At 46.4% G+C, this 25,560-nt stretch overlaps 2 protein-coding genes across 5 annotated transcripts in view; both read left to right on the forward strand.

Annotated features, from left to right (window-relative positions):
* Positions 1–2,294: 2,294 nt before the first annotated feature.
* On the forward strand, positions 2,295–24,350 carry LOC125716657 (SUN domain-containing ossification factor-like). Of its 3 annotated transcripts, none has more exons than XM_048989220.1 (24): positions 2,295–2,605; positions 8,048–8,156; positions 8,305–8,418; positions 8,623–8,810; positions 8,964–9,077; positions 9,166–9,316; positions 14,836–14,944; positions 15,166–15,290; positions 15,662–15,729; positions 16,056–16,163; positions 16,257–16,362; positions 17,028–17,048; positions 17,165–17,220; positions 17,887–17,978; positions 18,074–18,139; positions 18,407–18,472; positions 18,556–18,643; positions 19,700–20,791; positions 20,915–21,002; positions 21,090–21,194; positions 21,270–21,412; positions 21,560–21,645; positions 22,479–22,525; positions 22,674–24,350. In XM_048989220.1, the coding sequence occupies exons 1-24, from the start codon at positions 2,538–2,540 to the stop codon at positions 23,043–23,045; spliced, it is 3,582 nt and encodes a 1,193-aa protein (XP_048845177.1). In that variant the 5' UTR covers positions 2,295–2,537; the 3' UTR covers positions 23,046–24,350. The 3 variants fall into 3 exon arrangements, with proteins under 3 accessions (XP_048845177.1, XP_048845176.1, XP_048845178.1); XM_048989219.1 differs by having other exon boundaries at positions 2,296–2,605; positions 22,671–24,350; XM_048989221.1 differs by lacking the exon at positions 17,028–17,048 and having other exon boundaries at positions 2,296–2,605; positions 22,671–24,350.
* LOC125716675 (uncharacterized protein C22orf31-like) overlaps positions 9,323–25,560 on the forward strand; it is a 39,671-nt gene continuing 23,433 nt past the window's right edge. The window contains exons 1-2 of one of the 2 annotated variants that reach the window (XR_007384373.1): positions 9,323–11,681; positions 11,782–12,372. Coding sequence is in view for 1 of the 2 variants with exons in the window: in XM_048989258.1 (XP_048845215.1) it covers positions 11,670–11,681; positions 11,782–12,249 (480 nt within the window). In the remaining variant the exon portion in view is untranslated. Of the gene's footprint in view, positions 11,682–11,781; positions 12,454–25,560 lie in introns of those variants that run through there. The other variant, XM_048989258.1, reaches the window with a different exon arrangement.

Here is a 25,560-nt window from a genome sequence, read left to right on the forward strand (position 1 = left end):
CAACACTCTAGCCTGGGGTAGTGGGGCTGTAACAAAGTCAACGCACCTGATTTATACCAGTCAGCAGGTGGGAGCAGATGCAACATATCAATTAAAAAAACTGTGGTCACATGATCCTCATCTAACAGGTAGAAAACCCCTCAGGGTGCAGGGGAGGTATTGGCTCTTGTCACTATGGTAACATGAGTTCCGGGATCACCATGCCAATATGTTCCACTATACACCACGTGTTGTTGGAGTTGTCCTCGCTTAGAACGGGACGGTCTGGCCCTCCTCAGTCCCATCAGCCTCTCCTCCGTTCAGTCTCTAGACTGCAGGTATGCAAAAGCCAGTTCATAATATCTCTGACTAAAGGCTTTCTTGACTCTGGCTGTTTGACTGCAGTGACTCATGAAATTTCACTCATGAATCTTTACATTTTTTTTGTCCCTGCCTTTCGCTTTCTTCAGCTAAAGTGAATCTCTTTTATTTAGCCTCACGAATGTAGTGGGGTTCTTTGGTGTGGGTTGGATTTTACTGTTTTTTTTTTTTTTTTAAAGCAAACCGCAAGATTATAAACAGCATTCCAGAACTGATGACCCTTCTTCGTAGTGTAACTCAGAAATACTGCAACCACTGGGACATCTGTCCACGCAAACCTTTTTAAAGTATTAAAGTATGAGATCTCCATTTATACATAGCCATTACATAGTCTTTCATGTTTTTACGATATCTGGTTTCTCTAAATTTCCCTTGGTGTGTGTTTGTGTGCCCTGTGATGGACTGGCATTTACACAGGCCTTGCGCGTCTCAAAGTTTTTATCTTTTGATACTTGCTTTGTAGGATACAAGTGTTACGGTTATCAGCCAGTAGATGGAGCCATTGAGTTTGAAACTGCTGCCATTGTCTGATAAAATACCGTCAATATAAATATTTAATCATTTCATAACAGCACGCTTGTGTAAATATAAGATTAAACTGCCGCGCATTATTACTACTACAAATTACCTTTCGTTGTAGATGCTGTGCATTAACGGTGGTGCTTAAGGACCTGGGTTCGATTTTGTATTGTGGAAAACAATGTTTCCGTAGATGAAACATTAAACATCAGTTTATCTTACAACAGTAGAATTACAAAAGAAATCCGTACAAGTTTACGGCATGTTTTGTTAGAAAATATTAAATACTTGCGTGTGCTGCAGTCGAATGCACAATGCAAACACATGCTCTTGTTTCATACAAATTCGGTAATAGCATTAAAACTCTTTACGTTTAATTTAAATCAAGCAGGAATGAAGCAAACAGTTGCAGTCAGTGAGAAAAGTAGTAAAAGGTGAAAACGGAATGTGAACCAAATTAAAAATAATACCAAATTATAGGTTCCATTTTAAAATAAGATGAAATTTAATTTAAGCTAAAGTACATCATATGCTGTATATTAAATACTGTATATCATATTTTCCTCATTGCCCAGTTCGCTGAATTAAACAAAAACTAAGGGTGGTAGCAAAAGTATGAAAAATATATAATTCCATTAGTCTGATTCACCACGCAGGGACCTCTTGAGTATAGGACGTGTTAAATCACCGGCTGGAAGGGACAGTTCTGTGTCGCCGAAAGGAAATACGGTTCACCTATTTAAGACTCTGCATGAGCCAGAATGAATTCTAAAACCTTTTCTACAACACATAACTCAAGCAGTCTCCACTTGGAGGACGTGAATTATTAATGCATGTTGAGTGTTTAATAAATTAGCCCTTGCGATCACCACAACGTTGCCAGCAGTGGCCGTTTACCCCCTCAAGACAATTAAACTTGCACGAGAAAATGTGACAGAAGCTGCAAGAATACAATTTAAACATATCCGTACCAACGCCTATCTAGACAAGCAACGTTATTATTGCTCTCTAACATAAGTATTCAACAAAGCCAAGCTCGCTTTACCTGCCGTCCACCGTAACCATATTCAAAAAGTTGTAAAAATTTAAATAAACCAAATCACTGACTATTGCTTTCCAATTTTACCAAAACAAACGTGGAAATAAATTTAAGACTATACATTGTGAGAATATCCATGATCTATAATATGCGCTATTAAGCTCTACATACGTTCAATAAATGAGGGAATTTGAACTGGGCATAACTCTGTAACCATACGACGTGGCTGTATATCACGTCGCAGCAGTTTATTAACTTACTTCAGCCGCTCAATGTCAAAAGTTCCAGCTCATCGCTGGCAAGCTCTACGGTGGGCGGGAACATTGGTAATTACGTAAGCACGGCGGAAGTGTCGGAGGCTCCCTATTGGGCGACGAGAGGATGCACTCGACGTCAGACATCGGAATCGAGTGCAGAGCGACCTGCTTATCAGATCAATGCTGCCTGTCGCGCATTCTTGAGCTTGGTAGCTTAGCTGGCTAGCTGTTTCTGGGATAGGGTATTTGTTTTCTAATTTCGCCGGGCGCTCAAAGTGGCTCGTCGCAGCTCATTATACGGTGGGATTATTTATCGCCCAGCGCGCAGTGAAATAAGCGAAAACAGCGAGAATGTTGGTCCCATGTGGAAGATGATGAAGAGGCGGTTGGGCGCTGTGCTACTGTGCCTGATTGTAGTTTGTGTATGTGGGTAAGTTATGGATCCTCTTATTATTATAGATGGCTGTACCCAATGAGCGGAATGACTGCTGAAGTGTGTCAAATGTCAATGCACTTGGTCATTAATCGTCTGACTCATTTGTTGATGGATGGATGGATGGGCAGAGAGCAGTCAGGTGATAGATGGCCACGACAATCCCCTTGTCAGGGAAGCCAGGCTAACTGTCCGAATCGCTGATTTCGCCGCAGTACCAATCCAACTGTCGCACGCGCATGCATATATATATATATATATATATATGAAATATTGCAGTGACCCGTTTCTAAACTTGACTCAGATCAGATCATCATTCTGATACCGCGCGCGGTATATTATGCCTTTTGGAAAAGCTTAGATATACTGTCATATTTAGAGTGACTTTTTAAACAGACGCTTAGTGTGCCTTATGGTATGTTTGTAAAGCATCCTTCGCAGGCATTTCGGGTCCCTGGGCACTTTCTCTGGCTCCAGCTGGTAACACTATGGCCATAATTCACGGATTTGAGATAGAATTTCATGTGATGCATGTTTCCAGTGTCTAACCAGCCCTATCTGGTTACTCGATGGCCATATTGTTCTTGCTTAATGTACACTGATGTCTTTGGTATTAAATTTATCCATCCCATATAGTCTCGTGAGCGAAGCAGCTCGTATTTCTCTTGTCATTATTGCCTTAAGTATGTGGCACTGAATAGATCGAGCAATGACATAAATGCTCAGTAATTTGTCAGATTTCACTTTGAGTGTGTACTATTACATGAACAGTTGTCTTCAATTTTTTGCGTCTTGTATCTAGAACAAACAAGGTTTCGTCGCTGTGTGATGAAGACGTACATTAAATTAACCTTAAATTTGGATGTAAGATTTGTATAAAACCTTTATTGTGTGACTGAAACGGTGTCCCGTGCGTGTTATGTGTAATAATCTGGATTACGTTAGGTATGTTGAGTGGTTTGGCGTGTTTACGTAGCAGGATCTTTCGGTGATTTCAGTGCGTAATAATTTAAAAGGCAGCCTTTCTGGTTCTACCGGAAAATGCTACATAGAAAAACAAACGTGCTCAGGTGGGATGCTTTTAGGTGTCACCCGAAATAATTATTGGTAAATGGGAAACCTGCCCTCTGGCGCGATCGGGTAGCAGCAGGGGACTGGTGGCAGGTAGACTGTCAGCCGGCATCAGACCAGATAAAAGGCTCGTATCCAAATGAAAGTCACGACATAGGTTGGGACAGAGCACAAAGAAGAATCGCATACATTGAATTTAGTGATTAATTGTCATTGTTGACACACCACCGCACAACAGAATGTGTCCTCTGCATTTAACCCATATGTAACACAGCAGGGGGCAGCCAATTCAGCACCCGGAGAGCAGTGTTTGGGGGCGGTACCTTGCTCTGGGTACCTCAGTGGTGCCTTGCTGGTTGGGGATTCGAACCTGCCCACGTATACATGTTTATTGTTCTGTTTTCTATGAGCTTCTGTTACTGCTAACAGACCTGGTACACTTCACCAGACGTTTGGGCTGTACTTTCACGCTATCAGGATTGGTTACTGGTTGCACTTCTGCTTTCTTCCCACTGGTCACGGAGTTTTTTCTTAAGTTTTATGAGCTATGCAGGTGTTGGCTGTGACGTATCGTCATCATTTTCTGCTGTTGGGGTTGTGCTGAAGGGCTGAGCTGTCCTGGGGGGGGGGGGGTTCTACCCCTGAGGCGACCTCGACCTGGATGCTGTTGGAAGCTGGGTTTACTCTCGCCTTCAGGCTTGATTTTTCCTTACTGTCCTCTCACCGGCTGTGGGTGGTTTGTTCAATAAAATTGCAGAAACGAGATCTCAAAAAACACACACGTGCGCTTGTGTCCTCTCAGCCTGTAGACCCGTGTGACATGCTGCCCCTTGCCGTGTGCAAATCCGCTTCCACTGCCTGCTTCCTGTTTAGCACCCGCGGTTTGTCCACAGAGATTAGCGTAGGAAAATGTGACGGAGGCTCCTTGACTCACTTTGACGTTGCCGTAACTTTGATTTACGAGGCAGCGCTGCACTCTCTTGTGACATCGAGTTCACACCCATGACTGCCCCGACTCGGCCTCTGAGCCGTCAGCCCTTAGCAAACGTGATTGCTGATTTATGTTATGATTTGAGAGTGTTGTGTGTAGCTCATCCATGTACACATTCTTCCTGGGCTGACCTCCTTTCACTGTCTGTGTCCTGAGACACCAGACTTTTATAAATACTGAGCAAGCGAGTCAGGATCTCTCTGCATGGTGATATTCGAGTTTGAACCTGGCCGTCAGTCATGCAAAATGTGGTGTTTAGGGGCGGAGTCATGACAGTGAAATTTGCATATTTCTTACGAAAAGTCATATGATGTAAATGTCAGATCTGTCTTCCCTGGTATCTGTATCCTTTTACGATGGTTACAGGCTCCGGTCTGTTCGGCTGACCTTGTCAATCTGATGCGCTGTTTACCTGCTTCTTGGGGTGGGGGGTGGCTAGATTGAAAACATCTTGATTGCACAAAATCAACATGGAGGCACATATGGTCACATGGGAGCTGAGAGAGAGACCATTTGTTCCTCAGCTGGCTCTGTGTTGTCCTTTTATAAACACTTCTTTCCCTCGGGGGGTTTTTGAATGAGAACTGGATTCTGGAGTTTATTTGAAGCAGCATCTTGTTGTACAAGGAGCCTTTTATCTTATCTGCCTGCTCTGAAGAGAGGGAGTGGAAAGATGAAACGGATGTCATTTTCATTTCTCGATTTAATGTAATAATGCTGATTTTTCTGTCCAGTGCAGTGACAGAGGATGTGCATGGAAATCCCCTCTGAGGTCATATATCTGTTCAGGGTCATGGAGGAAAGCACTTTTGTTCATCCCTGGGGGACAGGGAGCGCGCTGGATGGGGTAGCAGTCCATTGCAGCATAACTGCATGCCGTTGGCCTGCAAACTTCATGTACTGTGTGTGTGTGGGGGGGGGGGGGGGCAGCACTGACACGCAGTGCCAGGCACCCATCCACTCGCAGCACACAACACTTTAACATGCTAAGAAATCACTCTGCAAGAGAACAGCACAGTAACGGCCTTGTGTTTCCATTTTTATTTCCATTTATAACTGTCTGTATCTGAATGCATCCCAATGAGTATTTTTAACATTCAGCCCTGGAATTTCCTTGGTTAAATGGGAAACAGGTGTGGGTCTCTGTGTGTGTCTGTGTCTCTGCCTGTATGTATGTGTCTGTATCTGTGTGTGTCTGTGTCTCTGCCTGTGTGTATGTGTCTGTATCTGTGTGTGTGTCTGTATCTGTGTGTGTCTCTGTCTGTGTGTGTCTCTGTCTGTGTGTGTCTGTATCTGTGTGTGTCTGTGTCTCTGCCTGTATGTGTGTGTCTGTATCTGTGTGTGTCTGTGTGTGTCTCTGTGTGTGTCTCTGTCTGTATGTGTCTGTATCTGTGTGTGTCTGTGTCTCTGCCTGTATGTATGTGTCTGTATCTGTGTGTGTGTGTCTGTATCTGTGTGTGTCTGTGTGTGTCTCTGTCTGTATCTGTGTGTGTGTGTCTGTATCTGTGTGTGTGTGTCTGTATGTGTCTGTATCTGTGTGTGTGTCTGTGTCTTTCTGCTGCTTCACATCATTAACACAATTAGCACATTCACTCTCAGATTTCACATAGGATCATCATTCAACTCTGAAAGCATCTAATGGATTTGCATTTTTAAACTAGCATTCCCTATGCAAAGAGTGTAATAGAAACGGTCACTCCTTAATATGAAAGCCCAAGCTAATAAATGGTTTGACTTTGTTATGGCAAGTCTCTACTGATTCGGGCTGTTTGGAGGATATCTGTGTTTTTACCCAGCAGCCCTGGTGGCGGGGGGCGGGGGGGGGTGGGGTGTTCACAGGCAAATAGCTGCAAGTATGGGATGTAAAGTGTTCAGTTAGGCAAGGAGCATGCTGTATCCTGCAGTCGGAATTCTTAAAAAAAAAAAAAATAAATAAAATGAAGATGGCCTACTTATGGAAAACAGACACTGGGGTTTCATTTGCAAAAATATTTTTTTCATAATTTTTTGATATTCTAAATTTTGGAAATTGGTCAGTTTTGACTGAGATGACTGGGGTTCCTGATAAATGTGAAGGTTTCGGTGAAGGCGTGTGGTTCACGCTTTGAGGAGTAGAGCTCATGCTGTCTGCTTGAAGGACTGTTTGCCAGACGTGTGTTATAGGTGCAGGGAACAGCAGTGATATGACATAATGCTTTGACCAATTATGATTCTTAAATACTAGATAATTGTTATCAGATTTATGCATCTATGTGTTACTTGTTTTTATGTGTAGTTGCAATTTTTCTTATTTTTAACTGTCAATTTTAGTTTTATCAATTCAGATAGAAATTGATATTTCTTCTGTCTTGGGGGGCAGACATTATCCTTTCAGCTCAGATCAGCCTATGGATGGGAGGGGTTATTCTCTAATCCAGACACAAACCCGCAGAAATAGCCTGTTGAACACTAAACAGAATCTTTTTTTGTAATTTCAGCCGTTAATTCGCATTTAAATGGTTGCAGATCGAGGGACATTGAACGATTCTGAAGATAAAGGCAAGGGTTTGCAAAACATAATGCAACTTTTGAGCATGAATGCACACTAATGTAAGTCCTGAGTAAACAGTGGTTTTGATAAGAATGGCAGCTCCTGATAGCTGTGCTGCTGTCAGGATGAGCTCACGGTTGCCCCGATTGCGTACCTGTCCCTCACATGACCTGGCCCTGTTTGCATAGCTGTGATATTAGGCTGTGGCGTGGCACAGGACTGGATCAACTCCATTCCTGACCCTGCCCCGGCTTTCCTGCTTTTTTTTTTTTTTTTGCCTGGAGCCACTCCTGGCTGCCGTATGTATTTGAGGAGCGGAGCCTGGGGCGAGTCAGCCTATGTGAGCTCTTGGTGGGCGGAGTGCTTGTGCCAACGTAGCACGTGGGAGTGGCTGCTGATTCACGCCTGACGCTTGTTTGCTGTGTGTTGTAACTGGGAGCCACATCACACTCAGTGCTGTACTGCTTGCTCCGACCTCCCCCCCCCCCCCCCCCCCCCCCCCCCCACACACACACACACACACTGAATTCTCCCCATCCTATCTGCATGCTGGATTCTGCTTCCCTGCCCTCAATCTCCACCTTGTACCTACACTCTCCGATTCTGAATTTGGGTCACCCCACTACCTAAGCTTTGTTTACCCCTCCTGGTTCGTTGCTGGGGGTGACGGGCAGATTCTGGGCGCCCCCTGGTGTGTGTACAGTGTTTTTTCTCCAAATGAGGTGCCGTGAAATCGGCCCTCGGAGAATTTTTGAACCCTTACTTTTAACGGGGGTTTGCGTGTGTGGTTTTGTGAGGGACTCTCTGTGGTCTGCCTCTTTTTTGACTTTACCCCCCTTCCTTCCAGGTGCAGTGACGGTGATGTCCCTTGTCCAGAAGAGGTCCCCCATGTGCCGGGGCCATCTCCGCAGGCCGGCGGCTCGCCGGTGGAGTCATGGGACAGGCTGGATGATAAGGTCTTTTTCGGTTTTTGCTTTGGTGTGGTTTGCTGCCTCACACCTTCAGTGGTGCAGGTTCAAACCCCACCTCCACTCTCTGTGTTCTTTTCCTGTGCTGGATGAAAGCGTAATACATGCTAACAGCTAACGTACTGCCTGTGCGCAGGTGGACACAGCCCAGGGCGCGGATGCGCGCTCATCCTATGAGGTGGGGCTGGCTACGGAGCGCCGTGCGGCCCTAGGGGAGGCGCTGTTGCAGGATTCCTCACACAAGGACCAGGTGCTGTTTCTTCTCTTCCATTTAACTCATGGTCAGTGTTTTTGTCCTTTGCTGCCACCTATTGGTGATTTTTGCCTTCTAGTCCACATTGAAGGGTTAATTGGTTTGATGGATAGAGGGCTGATTTGTTCCAGTCGATTTGGGCTCCTTATTAACCAGAGCCGAATGACTTAAATCTAATTCACACAATTACATTTGGTTCAGGTTGTTGATTCTGAGGAACCAGCCACAGACGACAAAACGGAACAAATTCTGGACCCTGAGGGGATCCCGGTGCTCGGACCCGATGCTGCCCCAGAGGGGGCTCCTGCCTCTGCCGCCGACATGGCTGAAGACCACTGGGATGCCTCTGGGAGGCTGTCCTCGCAAGCCCTCCCTGCGACTCCCGCTAGGTGAGCCTTAGCTGATGAGGTAGAGGGAAATGCAAGCTAATTAGTGCCCTTCACTCGATCACTGGTGACTTTGCGGTTTGACTTTAGACAAGCTTCTTAGCCCTGCCCCTCCTGTGGCTTTGCCGTGATTGGTGTTGCCTTCCCTCCCTTCAGCCTATCAGAGGGTCCCCCTGGTGATGCTCTGGCGGCTGGCCTGTCTGACTCCGAGCAGCCAGCCTCGGACTGCGAGCCGGGGGAGCCGCCTCTGTTTGATGACGGGCTGCCCAGGTTAGTGCCTGATCGCATTGTGATCATGTGGTTTGGAGTGAAGCCCATGAGTCTGACCCCACCCCCATGTCCTCCCCCCTGCCCTTAGCCTTCCCGTGGGTCACACGGAGAATGCCTCTAGTGGCCACAGGATGGTGAGGCAGACTAAAGCCGACGTGGGTGGCTTGCTGGGGCCTGCGGACGAGCAAGCGACAGGGCTGGACCTCAGTGAGAACACGTCCCATATAATGAGGGACCAGGTGAGAGGCATGGGATGTATGCAGGTGTGCAGCTCAGTGGGAAGGAATCTGGGCCTGTGTTCAGAAGGTTGTGGGTTTAAATCTCATAGCATCTTTTAGCCAGCAGCGTAAGGATATCACTTGCTTGGCACTTGAGTAAGACCCAGAACCTGAAATGCTCCAGGGCCGCTGGCTGACCCTGTGATGTTGGTGTATGACCTTGTGTATAATATATATGAATATAATATGTAGGTGTATGGTTGTGGGTATCGTATATGCAAGAATTTTATATGATTTCGGTGTACGACTGTATATAATATGTAAGGAATAATTGACGACGGGCCGTTGAATTATTAGAAAATAATGCACACCCGAGGTGGTAATGTGGCCACGACGCGAAGCGGAGTGGCTGTTACACCTCGGGTGTGCATTATTTTCTAATAATTCAACGGTCCGGAGTCAATTATTCCGCTTATACTATGGTTGCCACACCTCAAGACATCGATCAGATGATATATTTCAAGGGATTCGTCCGGTTTTTCTACTTAAATCGCTATTGTGAGTAGGATTATTTCTTCCGCATCTCATCCAACGACTCTTTTGCTAGTTCCAAAACGTCATTTTAAAGCTGGCAATGGAGGCTTGAGCCGTTGATAGCAGACTAATGCAGTTAATAATGAAGTTATTAGAAAGAGAGCGAGAGAGACAGAGACACAGAGAAAGAGAAACAGAGAGAGAGAGAGCTTGTATGAATTAGGCTACCTCTGTGTGTCCCTCAACAGTGTTCTGAAGCACCGTCTCTAAACTGTAAGTCTGCTTTAAGATGCAGCGCTGTTATTACCTCGCTAGTGAGAAATGTCATGTGTAGCCTTTAAGTTGGTACACTAGGCTAACTAATACTGCTGCAGCCCAGTTGTTGAAAGTTTCATATTCACCGTAAATATTAAAATTTACTTTCGGAAAATCGTCTGTCATGTTGTTGTTTTTGTTAGTCCTGTGTGCTGTATAGGTACTGTATGCTAATGTCCGTTATTACAGTTAACTATGCGAAGTGATATAGAACTGTAATGCGGTCAAGAGAGCTACCTGGAACTACGTTCGCCGTGCGTTTATCTGAAAATAATTGCACACCTCAGAACGTTCGTCAGCCAATCAGATTCAAGCATTTGGTCCCGTAGTATAAATGCATGTAATGTGACGAAGAGGCTCAGTCCTCACTGGAGAAAATCAGGAAATTTACTGAAGAATGGAGCACTACACAGGCATCAGCCATGTGACCTGAAATCACAGGCTGAATATCTTCCAGAATCAAAAAAAGTCCATATCAAATCACAGATAAATCAGTATTTTCGAATCACTTCAAATTACTTTTAATGTAGCACTGCCCTCAGTTATCATCAATGACCAGTATGTTACAGCACCTAAAAATGGGCTTGATTTAAAGTTTAACACTCTGAAAGTCAGATATGCATTCAGTACACATTGTTAACAGCATTACAATTGCAATTTTAGTTCTCAAAAGAACCCGGAATTTAAAAAGCTTCCGAAAAAATGAAAATAATGAAAATTGTGGTTAAACTGGCCACACAGACACTCCTGAACTATAGTGTTACAAATATGAGTGGTGTGGACATTTACTAATATGTTCTAGAAGAGTGGCACAGTGGACACTGGCACCGATGCCTCATACCTCCAGGGCTGGGGGGGGAGGGGGGTGCATGATCTCACCATATTAGATAGGAATCCCATAACTACTCTGGACATGCAGTTTAGCTGAGTGACACCATTTATATGCCTACAATGTATGACTGGGTATCTCCCCTGCGATGGCCTGGCCATCCCATCCAACGTTAGGGATGGGGTACAGCCTCATGCCCTGCGCTGCTCAGTATAGGCTCCAGGCCCACTGAGATCCTGACCAGAACAGGATGATGGAAGTTGGGTTCTTCCAGAAGAGCTACTTGCTCTTTATTCATACTGTGGTAATGTGCAGTACAAATGGCAGACTGACCAAATAGAACATCTGTACAGGTTTTACATGTAAAAATCTGAAGGTCATTCCTGCCAGCTAGAAATATCAATGACATCCTCCACAGCCAGGCTAGATATTTATTATACTATTTATTATACCATTTACCAGCACATCAGTTGAGTTTAAGCTGTTCATACAAAGATTTGTTGTTTACTTTGGGAATCCATGGTGCCCAGCATCTTAAATCATCGCAAATATTCTGCAGTGTTATCACCAGCATTTTACAAAGTTTGAATCATAACAGCAGACAGACAGACTCCTGACCATTCTGCGATCAAGACCGATTTTCAACTCCTGCTGAACTACTACGTTGTCTTCAGATTATTTTGGATTGAAATCCACATGATGGAGGAGGTAAGTTTGAAGTTAATATTTTTGTAACTTCTCTGGTTAAAATATCCATCAAATATATCATGCATTAATTTCAATATTGTTTCCAAAATGCGAGTCTCAGGTTACACTGATTCAAGAGGCAGATCAGAGGCAGCAGAAGGCCCGGGACGAGCGTCGAGCCCTAAATGAAGCGGATCTCCCGGATCTCCAACCCTTACCCCCAAAGGATCCCACAGACCGAGCCTTGGAGGCTCTTTGGGAGGCCAGGAGGACAGAGCCGCTGAGGATCCACGGGCGCAGCGTGGAGGAGTACAGGGCGATGTACCGGCGGCTCGTGGAACCAAGGCTGCTCTACCCTTCTGGCCGACCTCGCCCCCACTCCCTCGATCTGGGGCGCAGGATAAAGCAGCGCCTGTGGGTTGCCGTCTCCTGCCCGAAATTCACCGAACAGGTGGGAGACAAAAAGATAATTGACATCGCGGAGACCTCTGGCAACCCGGGGCTGAAGGGTTATGCCCCCCTGATCGAGGTCGATGTGTGGGACGAGCCCCCGGCCAAAGAGCCTCCAAAGAAGAGAGCGAGACATTAGTCCCTGCTCCATGTATATAATGTATATATGTAAATAAATGTAAATATGCATGTATTATATATAGGTTCAGTAAAAGTAAATATATATGGGTTAAATATAAGTAAATATATATGTAATATATAGGTTAAATAAGTAAATATATGTAATATATATGGGTTAAATATAAGTAAATACATCTGTAATATATATGGGTTAAATATAAGTAAATATATCTGTAATATATAGGTTAAATATAAGTTAATATATAATATATAGGTTAAGTATAAGTAAATAAATATAAATATATTTAAAATCAACTTTGTGTGCTCCTTTCTTCTTGTGTATAAGACCATGGTTTGACATGAGCTCATTTCAGTCATAACGCACGGATATTAATAAATGCTACTACTGCTGGTTGACACGTTTGTTAAATATCACATTTTATTGAGACAGTCTGTCTTTTCGGGACCGGAATTAGCACGCTAGCGGCTAATCGGCTGAATTTCTCTTTTTTTACTTTGGGCCTCAAGCTATCATAGCATTGTTTAAAATGAAGACGTTTATGTCGAAATATCTCTTTTAATCGACATGGATCATGTTTAACCCCAGATGGGTAACCCAGAACTCTGGTTTAGTTGGTAACCAAGCAGCTGTGTTAAACCAGGTAAACTGACGGAAACCTGCGATTTCCCGTCAAATGTACATTACAGTCTAGGTCAGTCAGTACCAAAAGTTGCTAACCTGAAGCTAACCTGGTCCCTGACTTGGCTAAACAACTTCAGGATAAACTTGTGGGTTCTGCTTTGGCCAAACACTTATCCGGTATTTTCTGTTCGGATGAAGCGCGGCTCGGATTTAACTGGTTTCTTTAAAATGGCGGATAAGGGCGCGCTGCCATGTTGGTTTAAAGTGAAACGTAACTTTGTTTGTTCGTTTTATTTATCTATTTATGCATTTTAGTGGAATGTAAGTAAAACAATGTGCCGTATATTTTAGTGATGCCAAGAAGCCGCTTATTATAATGATATGTTAAGAGTATAAAAACAAGACTCACGCATTAGACGTGAGGCTCAAGCTGGAAATCATACGGCAAATCTATATTGTTCCATTATAAACCTAAAATGAGCTACCTGAAAAGCGTTGGGACAGTCAGCAAACCCTACAGACTAGTTACGAGGTAATAAAACTGTTGCATGCATGTAAATGCGTGTGCAGACTGGTCTGGAATTGAAAATCACACTCGAGTTAGCAGTCCAAATTTTACACCCTTGCCTTTTTCATATTAAGGGCAATTTCAGTGTCTATGACATCCTTCGAGGACCATGCTAATTACTGCAGACACATCACATTAATCTTGCGCAATATTTTGTATCGATTCTCAAAAACCACAGACTGACCAGACACCGGACGTAGCGTACGACGCACCGCTAACGTTAGCATTAGAAAACCTAGCTGACCATAGCGTCTGTTATCAATGGCTGAGTCCGAAAGAGTTCGGGCTTCTCGCCGTATGTAGTTGAAATGTTGACTAATTTTTCCATGGACTTTTATTAGATTGTTTTACTGATATAGACAAATGTTAATTTCTTTATTACACAGAAAATAGCTGGTATTGGGTGTTACAGTTATAAATGTGAATCCCACTGTTCTGATAGCATAAAAAGAGAACTTGCGTGTGGTGGTGTGTTCTTTATACTATATGACAATTTTCTTAAACATTAGATATTAAAAAAACGGAATATGTCAACTTGCTTACAGTATTGCAGTGTTGTATATATGATGTACATAATATAGGGATGGTAAGAGTCCCCCATTCGCAACGGTGCACCGGAATAAGAGTTTATGATGGACTGCCTCATTTTATAAAGTGTACAACAGATACAATTTAGGATGAACTCGGGATGCATCGTTTCTAACATTTCTGTGTTGGTAAAATCAGATTTATTAATAATTAATAAGGCCTTTTTTCTAGAAATGTGACAAATCATTTTTGACCAGTAATTTTATATTTGACGAGTAATATATTTGACCAGTAATTTTTAGATTGATTCCCCCTTTCTGAACTGTTCTGTATCTGTACTGTATTGAATTGCATAGTGTCATATTCTTTGGCATCATATCGCATTGAATCACATTGTGTTCAATCAAATTGTGTTGAATTGCACTGCATCGCAATAGGGGTGAATCATGTCGTATCGCATTAGTTGCTTAATGTGTATCTAATGTATTGTATCGCTGGCAGTGTGGGTCACATTAGCCTCAGTAATGGTGATGTATCAACTAATATGATATGGTGTGTGTGTGTGCGTGTGTGTGCGAGCGTGTGTACATGCTGGACCTCCTACTTGCTCTGGTCATGGACTTCTAGTCGCAACTCCTGGCTTCTGTATGTCATGTTAATGTTACTGCCTGCTTCACATAGACTGAGCTGCTGATTCTATCAGTTGTACGTCTGGAGATGGTCACTGTGATCTACAGGCAAGTTGTGTGTCCCTTAGCCTCTGCGGGAGCTGCTCATTGGTAAACAGGTTTGTCGCAGGGCACGGGTTGTAGGTCACCTGGTGAGTTTGCTGCTCACGGGGATTTTGCTTCTGCCGCCGATGACAGGCCGTCGACACTCCCAGTGGCAAGGAGGACCCATCCATCCCTGGCAAAGACCATGGTGACATCCCCACCTTTGATGAGTGGAAGAAGAAGATGATGGAGAAGGAGAAAAGTGAGTCACTTTTCCTGATGGGGGCACCCTGATAGATGCAGATCTAACACACTGTGAGTTGTGCTGATGATGATGATGATGATGATGAGGAGGAGGAGGAATGTGGGGTACAGAAGTCACACATGGTGAATTCAGATTTAATCTGTGAAGACTTGGGGTGAGAAGTCACCCTCACCCGGCAGGTGTTTGCCTTCTGTGAGGTCCGTCTCTTCCTCTGATAGGCCAGTCTGCCCACTCATCATCCTCCAATGGCAGCCCTGTCGTCATGAAGAAGGTGCAGAACTTTAATAACTATGCATCGGTGGAATGTGGAGCCAAAGTCCTGGCAGCGAACACTGAGGCCAAGGTACCATTGCTGACCTTCAGGAACCGTCTTAAGATTATAGTGCGTATGACTATGACTGTTTGTGTCTGCCATGCGATGGACTGGCATCCCATCCAGGGTGTCTCCCAGCCCTGTGCCCTGTGCACTCTGAAGGTCTCCAAACCCTCTGAAACCCTGACATGGAGGCATTTAAAAGATGGATGATTCATGTCACCATCCAGAATATGCTCCAGATCTCAGATCTATATGTTCCTGAAAGCCGTCTTGGATACACCTGCGAACCCATTAGTTCTTAAAGGCTTGATGTGTCTAAGAGTAAGCGTGTTAAGAGATGGGACAGTCTCTCTCATGTCTCAAGTCGAACGGTTGGTGAGAAGGTCCGTGCTTTTCAGAGCACCTCAGCGATTCTCATGGAGAACATGGACCTCTACATGCTCAACCCCTGCAGCAACAAGATCTGGTGAGTTCACACTCTTCTGTACTATATGTCATGGTAGACCCCAAAGTCAGCAGTAACCTTTGGGGAAAGTGCAATTCAAAACCAGAAGCTCCATCCCATTTCTGTGACTGTCAGAAGCTTGTTTTCTTGTATATTCTTTTCAGTTTGCTATATATTATTTTTTACTTTTATATTTTTGTGTTTTACTTGTGTTTTGCTTACCAGTCTGTGTTGGCGAGCGTGTTGAGGTGTGCTTAGCAGTCCTGAGCTGAGGGCATGGTACCTGTGCTCAGCAACGTGACCTCTGGAGACTCCTGAGCTCTTTACCAGCTGCTTCCTCCTCCCAGGTTTGTCATAGAGCTGTGCGAACCCATCCAGGTGAAGCAGCTGGACATCGCCAACTTTGAGCTGTTCTCTTCCACGCCCAAGGACTTCCTGGTGTCCATCAGCGACCGGTCAGCCACATTCTGCCTCCGACACACCTTAGCTGTGTATCAAGCGAAGCTCCAGGCTGCTTAGCCTTCTCTTCCTCCATCTCCCTCTGCCAGGTATCCGACCAACAAGTGGATGAAGCTGGGCACCTTCCACGCCCAGGACAAACGCACGGTGCAGAGCTTCCCGCTGGACGAGCAGCTCTACGCCAAATACGTCAAGGTAGGGCCAGCCCCGATGCATCATGGGAGATGCCAAGGACAGTCTGCCAGAGCTGGTCAGAGCGTTGATCGAGTCCTAAGAGATTTTCCAGCACAGCCCCTCTTAAGCCATCAGTAAGGAGCTTGTCACCTTTATTTACAGGGTGAATCTCAGTGCAGTTAAGGTCTGCAAAATCTCAGCAATCCTACAGCCTAGGGTTTGCGGACACCAGCCCAACATACCGACTTTCATTAGAGACACCAGCAGATGGTAGTCATGTGAACCCCCCAGGCTCTAGAAGAGGCCCCCTTTGGAGCATGCCCCCCCCCCCCGAGCATGCCCTCTCGCATGTCCTGTCTCATGCCCTGTCGTTTCTAACTTCCTGTCTCTTGATCTGTAGTCAGTAGAGACCTTCAGTGATCTGGAACTGAGCTAAAATGCTGCAAAACTCTGCCAGTAGCCATTTCATGCACACAGGCAGTCAGGCTTGCATGTGGAATGTGCCTGATTCGCCCCAATCCTCTGGCATGCCCCCAGACCCTTACTGACCCCCTTTTAGCCCCCCTCCCCCATGTTTCTAGGTTATCTGAGTGCTTTTTTAATCTCTGGTTGCTAAGTTGCTCTTGGCATGAAGCTGGCCTCCACGCTCACTTTTTTCCCTCTTCTTCTCCGTTCCATCGCTTCAGACGTTCATCAAGTACATCAAGGTTAGCGCTGTCGTGGCATAACTGTCATTCTCACTCCCAGCTATTTTTTAAACTGATACATGTTTTATGATAGAACCTTTTCTTAATCTGTTTCTTAAAAATCGTGCCCCCTGTAGGTGGAACTGCTGTCCCATTTTGGGTCTGAACATTTCTGCCCCCTCAGCCTGATCAGGTACCGTGTCTGTGAGCACCTTTTTGGCTCGTTATCTCACTGTGTCGTTATTGTGCGTTTTCAATTATATTTTGCACTACAGTAAAATCCAGTTATAAAGGACTTCAAAGGACCTGGCAAAACAGTCTGTTACATCCAAAGCCCGTTATATCCAGAGTCCGTTATATCCAGAGTTGCCTGTAGCCCAGAACACAACTACAGGACACCATTTACTCATGCCACACCCCAGCAGACACACTTGTGGTATAGATTATTATATTGTACATGTAGTAATCCAAGTTTACCTGACCAGATGCCTGACTATTAATAATTCCGACTATGTATTTGAGCTGGATATCACCGGCACACCGCGAGCCTTATAGGCGGAGCCTGCATGTCTGTTATAGCCGAACAAAACTACAGCTAAAAGCGGCCCTGGGGACCAAATTGTTTGTCCGTTATAAGCGAAATTCCGTTATATGTGAGTCCACTATATCCGATGCTTCGATACTTTTTCTGCATGTTCTTAAAGGTGCATGGCCGGGACCAGCGGACCTTGTCCGTTATAGACGATATTCCGTTATATGCGAGTCCACTATAACAGGATTTTACTGTAGCACCCACTGAAAGATTTATGCTTTAAATGATCATGAAGCTGACGTGCTGGATGGCGATTGGACTCCGCAGGGTGTTTGGGACCAGCATGGTAGAGGAATACGAGGAGATCTCCGAGTTGCAGTTCCCCTCCGACCGAACCGAGGATCTGGATGAGGATTATGGTGAGCCGGTCGGACGGTGGGCTGAACGTGCCTGAGAGCGAGCAGTTGCTCATTTAATGCCCTTAATGCCGTCTCTTGCTCTCTCTCCCTCACAGATTTCCTTCCCGGCTACGTACCCGCTGATGACAAATCCTCCAAGAACCTGATCGACTCTGCCACGGGTACGAGTTCGGGGTCGTTTTACACTCTTCAGGGAATAAATGTGTCCTCCTTCCTCCACATGGACCCTTCAATCGAGTCCATTGGTTACACACAGCGAGTGATATTAATGATTAAATTAAAAGTCAGTTTCCCTGTAAACCTGTAGGGGGCACCGTTAAAGCATTGCAGCAAAATGTAACCTAACCCTGCCCCTGTGGGGGCTGATTGTCTCCATGTGGCTTTTCACTGTGTGTCTGTGTGCGTATGTGCGTGTTTTTTTGCTATAGATGCCATCCTGAATATGGTGAACAACCTTGCGGTCAACGTGTTGGGGGGCAGTGCCACTCAGGACGGTACGAGGCCCCGACGTTTCCCGCTATCCCGCCATCGTTACCCTGGTAATCCACCGAGTATTAAAGCCACCCTCTCCCCCCAGGAAACGTGTCTGCGGAGGCTGCGAATGTGACTGATGATTCCTCTGTGACAGAGACCCTGCTTAGCCTCCCCCCCACCTCCGTCCCAGAGTGAGTGTCACACAAGAACCACCGGATCACACGGGGGGGGGGGTGCTTCACATGGATGCGGTGGTTAATTAGTATCATGCCCGTCAGCCGCCACCTGGGGGTTTTTGTGTTTAATTACTGTATCAGCTGTTTAATTCACTGTAGCTCAGCCAGGTCAGACTTTGGTGATGGTTTAGAACATAAGAACTATACAAACGAGAGGAGGCCATTCGGCCCATCAAGCTCACTTGGGGAAAACTAAACTAATAGCTCAGAGTCGTTAAAATCTTATCTAGCTCTGATTTAAAGGAACCCAAGGATTCAGCTTGCACTACATTATCAGGAAGGCTATTCCATACTCTGACTACACGCTGTGTAAAGAAGTGCTTCCTTAAATCCAGCTTGAAATGTTCTCCCGCTAATTTCCACCTATGGCCACGAGTTCGTGTATTTAAACTAATGCTGAAGTAACTATTTGGTTGAACAGCATCCAAACCTGTTAGAATCTTATATACCTGGATCATGTCCCCCCTCAGTCTCCTTTGCTTGAGACTGAACAGATTTAGCTCAAGTAACCGTTCCTCGTATGACATTCCTCTAAGACCAGGAATCATTTTTGTGGCCCTACGCTGCACCTTTTCTAAGGCCACAATGTCCTTTTTAAGATATGGTGACCAAACCTGCACACAATATTCTAGGTGAGGTCTCACCAAGGAATTGTATAATCTTAGCATTACCTCCCTTGACTTAAACTCTACACACCTGGAGATATACCCCAACATCCTATTGGCCTTTTTTATTGCTTCCCCACACTGGCGAGAATGGGACATGGAAGCATCAACATACACACCAAGGTCTTTCTCATGATCAGCTACCTTTATTTCAGTGAGACCCATGAAATACCTGTACTTTATATTTCTGCTCCCTAGATGGAGTACCTTACATTTATCGACATTAAATTTCATCTGCCAGGTATCGGCCCAGTCACTAATTAAATCAAGATCCCGCTGTAGCTGCTGAGCCACTAATTCAGTATCTGCTACACCACCCACCTTGGTCATGTTGTGCTCCCCCCAGGAATGAGACAGTGGATCCGGACTTGCCGGATCTTCCTGAGGATCCAGGGCCCCCCGTGCCAGAAGAGAGTCCGATTGTGGTCCTTGTGGAGGATGAGGAGGACGAGGAAGAATCTGACCGGGTAACTGTGACTGCAGTGGAGCCTGATGACCAGGAGGGGGAGCCCTTGACCTCAGGGGGGCCTGATCCCAGGCAGCTGGAGAGCAACGCCCTCTGCAAGGAGCTCTCTGGGATCTCCTGCCGTGCCACCTTTCTGGAGTACCTCCGCCTGTGGTGCTCCGTCACTCTGGGCCGGCGACGTAGGCGTCAGGGTGACATCCACACCCCACTGACTCAACATCTGGACCACACCGTGCAGCCACTTCCTGAGGAAGAAGCCACCTCCACCCTTGAGGAGATTCCCGGGCAGACGGAGGTCCCCCACAGCCCTACTCATATGGCCGAGACTCCAGCCCTGGAGCCCAGCCAGTCCCCGTCTCCTCTGCTACAAGGCTTCATCACTACAACCGGGACCATCGGCACATCTTCGGTTGAGATGCCTATGTCCTCAAGCCAGGAGCTCCTGGAGAAGGGGACTATGTCCTTGAGGGGAGGTGCTCAGGAGCAGCAGGAGAGCTGGACTCTTGACACCAGCAGTGAGGTCAGTGTCTCCATCCGCAGCTTCTCAGAGGACCCCAGGGCTGACACTGAGCACCGAGGCACCACCACACCCACTCAAGTCCTCCCTCCTGAGACCCCCCTGGCCACGGAGGTGCCAGCTCCTCCAGGAGATCCAGAGGGAGGCCAGGCTGTGCCTGGGGAGGCCCAGAAAGAGGCAGACTCTGCAGAGTCCCCGGAGCCGCCTCAGATGCTCCCAGACAAACAGGAAGAGTCCCTGGAGGACCTCCTCAGTGTTACCTCCAGCAATGGGCAGGTCCACCGGACCGCCACAGACTTTTATGCTGAGCAGAACTTCTCCGATCTGGCCAATGGGAACCATGTGCATGGATCCAACCAGAAGGAGTCTGTCTTCATGAGGCTGAGCAACCGCATTAAAGCCTTGGAGATGAACATGTCCCTCAGCGGACGCTACCTGGAGGAACTCAGCCAGAGGTGACCTGTTACTAACACGCTTGTCTGTTGGCCGACTGCCCCCTCCCCGCATTACTAACCCGTCTATCTATTGGCCAGCTGTCTCTCCCCCCCCCCATAACTGTGCAAGTGCCATTTCTGCAGGTATAAGAAGCAGATGGACGACATGCAGAAAGCCTTCAACACCACCATCATCAAACTTCAGAATACCTCAAAAATGGCGGAGGAGCAGGTGAACTACTACTCTGCGCTTTTATTCAAAACGCAGCTGGTTCTGGTAGCCTTTGTTAACGCTGACATCACCCTAAATGCCCCTCAGGACCACAAGCAGACCGAGTCCATCCAGCTTCTGCAGGTCCAGGTGCACAACATCAGCGAGCTGCTCTTCAACCTGTCAGCCACGGTGCACAGCCTGCAGAGAGAGGTAAGGTCATGTCGGGAGCCGCCCTCGGCCTGGTGCTTCAGCCCAGAGCGACATCTCACCATGGTTTCTCCACAGGCCTCCAGCCGACAGACCTACCTGCTGCTCAGCCTGCTCCTCTGCATCTCCCTTGGGGTGCTGCTCTGCATCCAGTGCTGTAGAGTCATTGCTCCTCCGTTCCCAGAGCCTGACAGCAACGGCATCTACTGGAGCCCTAAGAGGCACGTAGCACAAATGCCACCACATCTCTCTGGGTTACGTCGACTGTCTTAGATAAAACACATCTCTGGACTTTCTTCTAATGGTAATTCTTTGCACTTGACTGACATTCCCGTCATATCTGAGCCGTTTTCTCTCTTCCTCTCTAGGTGTTTCTCCTCATATGATGACATGAGCCTGTTGCGGAAGGTCCCCCGTCCCCTGGTGAGGTCCCGGTCGCTCCAGTTTTCCCCAGGTGAGGCACTTCTTCAGCTGTTCAGACCCATACGTTCCCAAGACCTGGCTGCGTTTCCCGTTACTGTGAAATCACGCCCATACTCTGGGAGTTTGGAAACAGTGGGACTCCAAAAACACCCAGTGCCTCCGCATCTGCTCCCAAACGGAAAACGCCCTCGATGTCCTTGAGGGACCCACATCTGAGTGCCTGTCACATGCCAAGCCCAGCAGCAGGGGAATCCCCAGATGGGGAATCCCGAACAGACATCTGTGCAGTTTCAGATACTCACAGTGATAACATTCAGGTTGAAATTGTTTCAAAACTTACTGATGCTTCTGCTTTCGACTCAGCACTGCAGCTGCAGGTCAGAGTGGCAGTCACGTGATCGGCCTTCCCACTGGCTTTTAAACTGGCAAAATAGTTCAAAACTTTCTCTGGATATTTTTGAAAGATTTCTTGGCATTTGGGTGTTTTGCTGGGCAAGATTGGTGGTTGTCGAGAGCTCCTCGGTGTTTTGACAGTTTTGAAACATTTGAAACAATAGTTTCAAAATGGCGCCCTCAGCATTTACTGACAGACGCCATCTGGATGGTCTCGCTTCTCAAACATATTCGTAATAACATATAATAATCACACATTTAACATAAAAGTAAGAATTCAAATGGATTTATATTCTTCTGACGCATCAGTGACTTCTGTCTCTGTAGGGTGATTGAGGGTAAGGTTTCAGAATGATCGTTTCAGATGTTTTGAAGTGGGCGTCCCTGCGTGTTGATCTGACACGCTGGCCGCAGGGTGCCGGGTTCGAGCCTGCCCAGCCAGTCTAACATTTGCGTGTCTGTGCTCCATAGTTCCAGCTGACACAGAGCCTCTCAAGCGCCCTCCTGAGCACAGAAAGGTAGGGGTCCGTTGGACCGTAATGGTTTTTGTCCCCCCCCAACCCCATTCCTGCTGACCCCACATTAGATGAAAAGTACAGGCATTGGTTCATACGACAATGAAAATACTTGACATGGATGTACATTTTCTGCCTCCCCCCCTAGAAGAAGCTCCACACCACAAAGGCAGAGGGGGTGGAGACACTGCGGCCATTGGTCCCAGCCTCCGCGCTGCCCAATGGGGCTGCGCACTACAGCAGACTTCCGCGCGGCTTAATGCGCGCCCCGGGGGTAGTGGACCCGACCTCCGAGGGCTCCTCCGAGGGATCCTCCCACTCTGAGGAGTCCTACTTCTGCGGAATCTCGGCCTCAGCCTGCAGCCGCCTCTGCAGTGGGCAGCCTCCCATCAGGGGCAAGCCCGAGAGGCGGGGCTACAGACGGAGGCGCTCTAGACTGGCCGACACCTTGGCCACACCTCCAGGCGCACAGAGGGGGGGCCTTGCTGGCTTCCGGGTGCCGGCCCTTTCGGGACCTGTTTGACAGACTTCACACTCCCCTGTCTGAGCTGCAGAGATGTGACTGGACAGAATGGGGAGCGTACCAATACCAGGGGAGAAGAGGGGTGGACTGAGACGTCCACCTTCAACAATCCCTCTTGCTTTATGTGCCTTCTCCTTCAGACCTCCCCATCTCTTTTCCCCTCCTCCCAGACCAACAGCCCAATCGAATCTGGGCTTTAACCCCAGAACGTTCTTCTCACTCGCCTGTCCCCTCTCTCATTTTAAAAATGAACACCATCCACTGCACTTGACAACAAATAACTTGTCATAACCCCCCCCCATGGTATAATACCCACCTCACAACAACAGGCTTGCAGTAGTTTTATGACATTGCTGGGAACTCCCCCCCCCCCCCCCCCCCCCCAAAAGAAAAAGAAAACTAGTTCCCCCACAACATGCAGACTTGTGCAAACGCAGCATTTTGAATCCACCTCTAGTTGTGGTGCTCGAGCCTCTAACTCAGGGGTCTCCAATCTTACCTGCAAAGGGTCAGTGTGTGTGCAGGTTTCTGGGATAACCTGTAGGTCAGCTGTTCAAACCCAGGTGTGAGGAATTTTCAGCCAGTAGGGAGTTGCAGTGAAACCCCACATACACAGCGGCCCTTTCTGGATAACATTACCCACCCCTGCTCTAACTGCTAACTGACATCCCCATGCAGGGGCCTTTTTTTTTTTTGCTTCAATGGCTCCCCCTTGTGTCAGAAGTTAGAAGCACCACAGGAAAAATGCCGTTTACTGACAAAGTATGCAAATATGAAGTAAATTCTCTAAGATGCATGTATAAAAAGGCATTGATTGCAGCCAGCTACGCTTATCTCAGGACGACATTGTACATCTCAGTGGCTGCATGAAGCAGTTCAGTAATAATGCAAATCATTACGTTTGTGTTTGTTGGGTGTCTAGTGGAACGGGTATTTAACTGCAAAAATGCTTAATTTCAACCAGTTTCATTTTTTCCCCTAAACCCAGCCTTTAAATCCACTTTCCCATGAATCTTCCGCGAATCACCTGTACATCAGGCGCAAACTGAGCTGGATCTCTGGTCTGTGCTTTACGGGGTTTGGAGTCCATTCAGATTTATTTATATTTTAAATCGTTTCTGTAAACTCTGACATTCCAAGCAGATCGAATAACCTGCAGAAGTCGCTCATTGCTGGAGAATCTCTCTTTCCTTACCATGGATTTATGACTGAACATCCAGGTCGACACTGTAGTTTCCCCCATTGTCAGTCTCTGTGCGGCTCATTCCAGTCTGTCATCTTCACAAAAATTCCCCTGTCATTCTATCATCTCTGTCCAAAATGTACGCAGGCGGTTCTTGTGTAGGGTTTTTTATTTTAACCCCGAAGGGAGCATGGGATTTTATAGCAGCGATGTTTTATAAGACATAAAAACAGTACGTCTGCTTAGAGCAGGAGATTATCAGAATTTACCTTCAGAGGTATAAATATTTGCGTACATGGGTTGCGAATGCAAATGCAACGTAAAGTTTTTTTAATAGGGTAAATATTTTTAAGTATGCTTTAAATGTGCGTTCTAACAAATGGATAGAAATTGCGTTATTTAAAATATATTAGCTGTCAGTGAGCACTTTTAAAACTTGTCTTCATTTTGTGTACATATTTCCTGTGACCGGCCCAGCTTTCGTGAAGTTTACTCGCCACTGAGAGGCGGAACCGTGGTTTAGGGTCTGTGGGAAGACATCCTGTTTAGCGACACTGTCCAGTACTACTGACATGGGAGAAACTGTAAGTACAGTGATGTCGTGCATTAGAAACTGTGAATTTCTAAATAAACACTTTCTTCTGGTTCTGTTTTGGTTGATGTATCGGTATTCCCTGCAGTTTTAAAGGTGATACAGCCGTTTTACTGTGCATGATCAGTTCCAGAATGTTCTCTTTTGGGCCTTTTGTACATAATCTTCAGGTTGTTTTCCCTGTTTTGGGGGCCTCCAGGTACCCCAGTGTCCCCCCCCCCCCCCCCCCCCCCAAGTCCTAAAACACGCTGAGGCAAACTGAAGATACCAAATTGCCCATGTGTGTGAGTATGCTGTGCGATGGGTTGACACCCAGTCCTTGGTTGTTCCGTGCCTTACACCCATAGGCTCTAGTTCATCCATGACCCTGAATAGGACAAGCAGTTTCAAAAAATGGATGAATGTTTTGAGACTGTGAAGAAACCTGCATACCCAGAGGAGACAGGGAGATCATGCAGACTCCACACACTAAGCGATGGCTGAGACTCAAACCCTGGTCCCAGAGGCATGAGGGCTAACCACTGCCCCACTGCGCCACACACCACGAAGACAAACAAAGCGTGAAATCACCACGATCTCAGGGTACATTTGGAAAATGGGCAAAATTTGAAGATCCTCTTTTGTCTATCCTGGACATAAGTGAATCTTAATTTGGTTACTATTTTGATTCATTTCATACCATATCAGTATTTTTCAGTAGGACAGATTTCTAAGAATTATTAAATCATAGTACACTTGCT

The sequence above is a fragment of the Brienomyrus brachyistius genome, chromosome 21 (genome assembly GCF_023856365.1).
Source record: "Brienomyrus brachyistius isolate T26 chromosome 21, BBRACH_0.4, whole genome shotgun sequence".
Lineage (NCBI taxonomy): Eukaryota > Metazoa > Chordata > Actinopteri > Osteoglossiformes > Mormyridae > Brienomyrus > Brienomyrus brachyistius.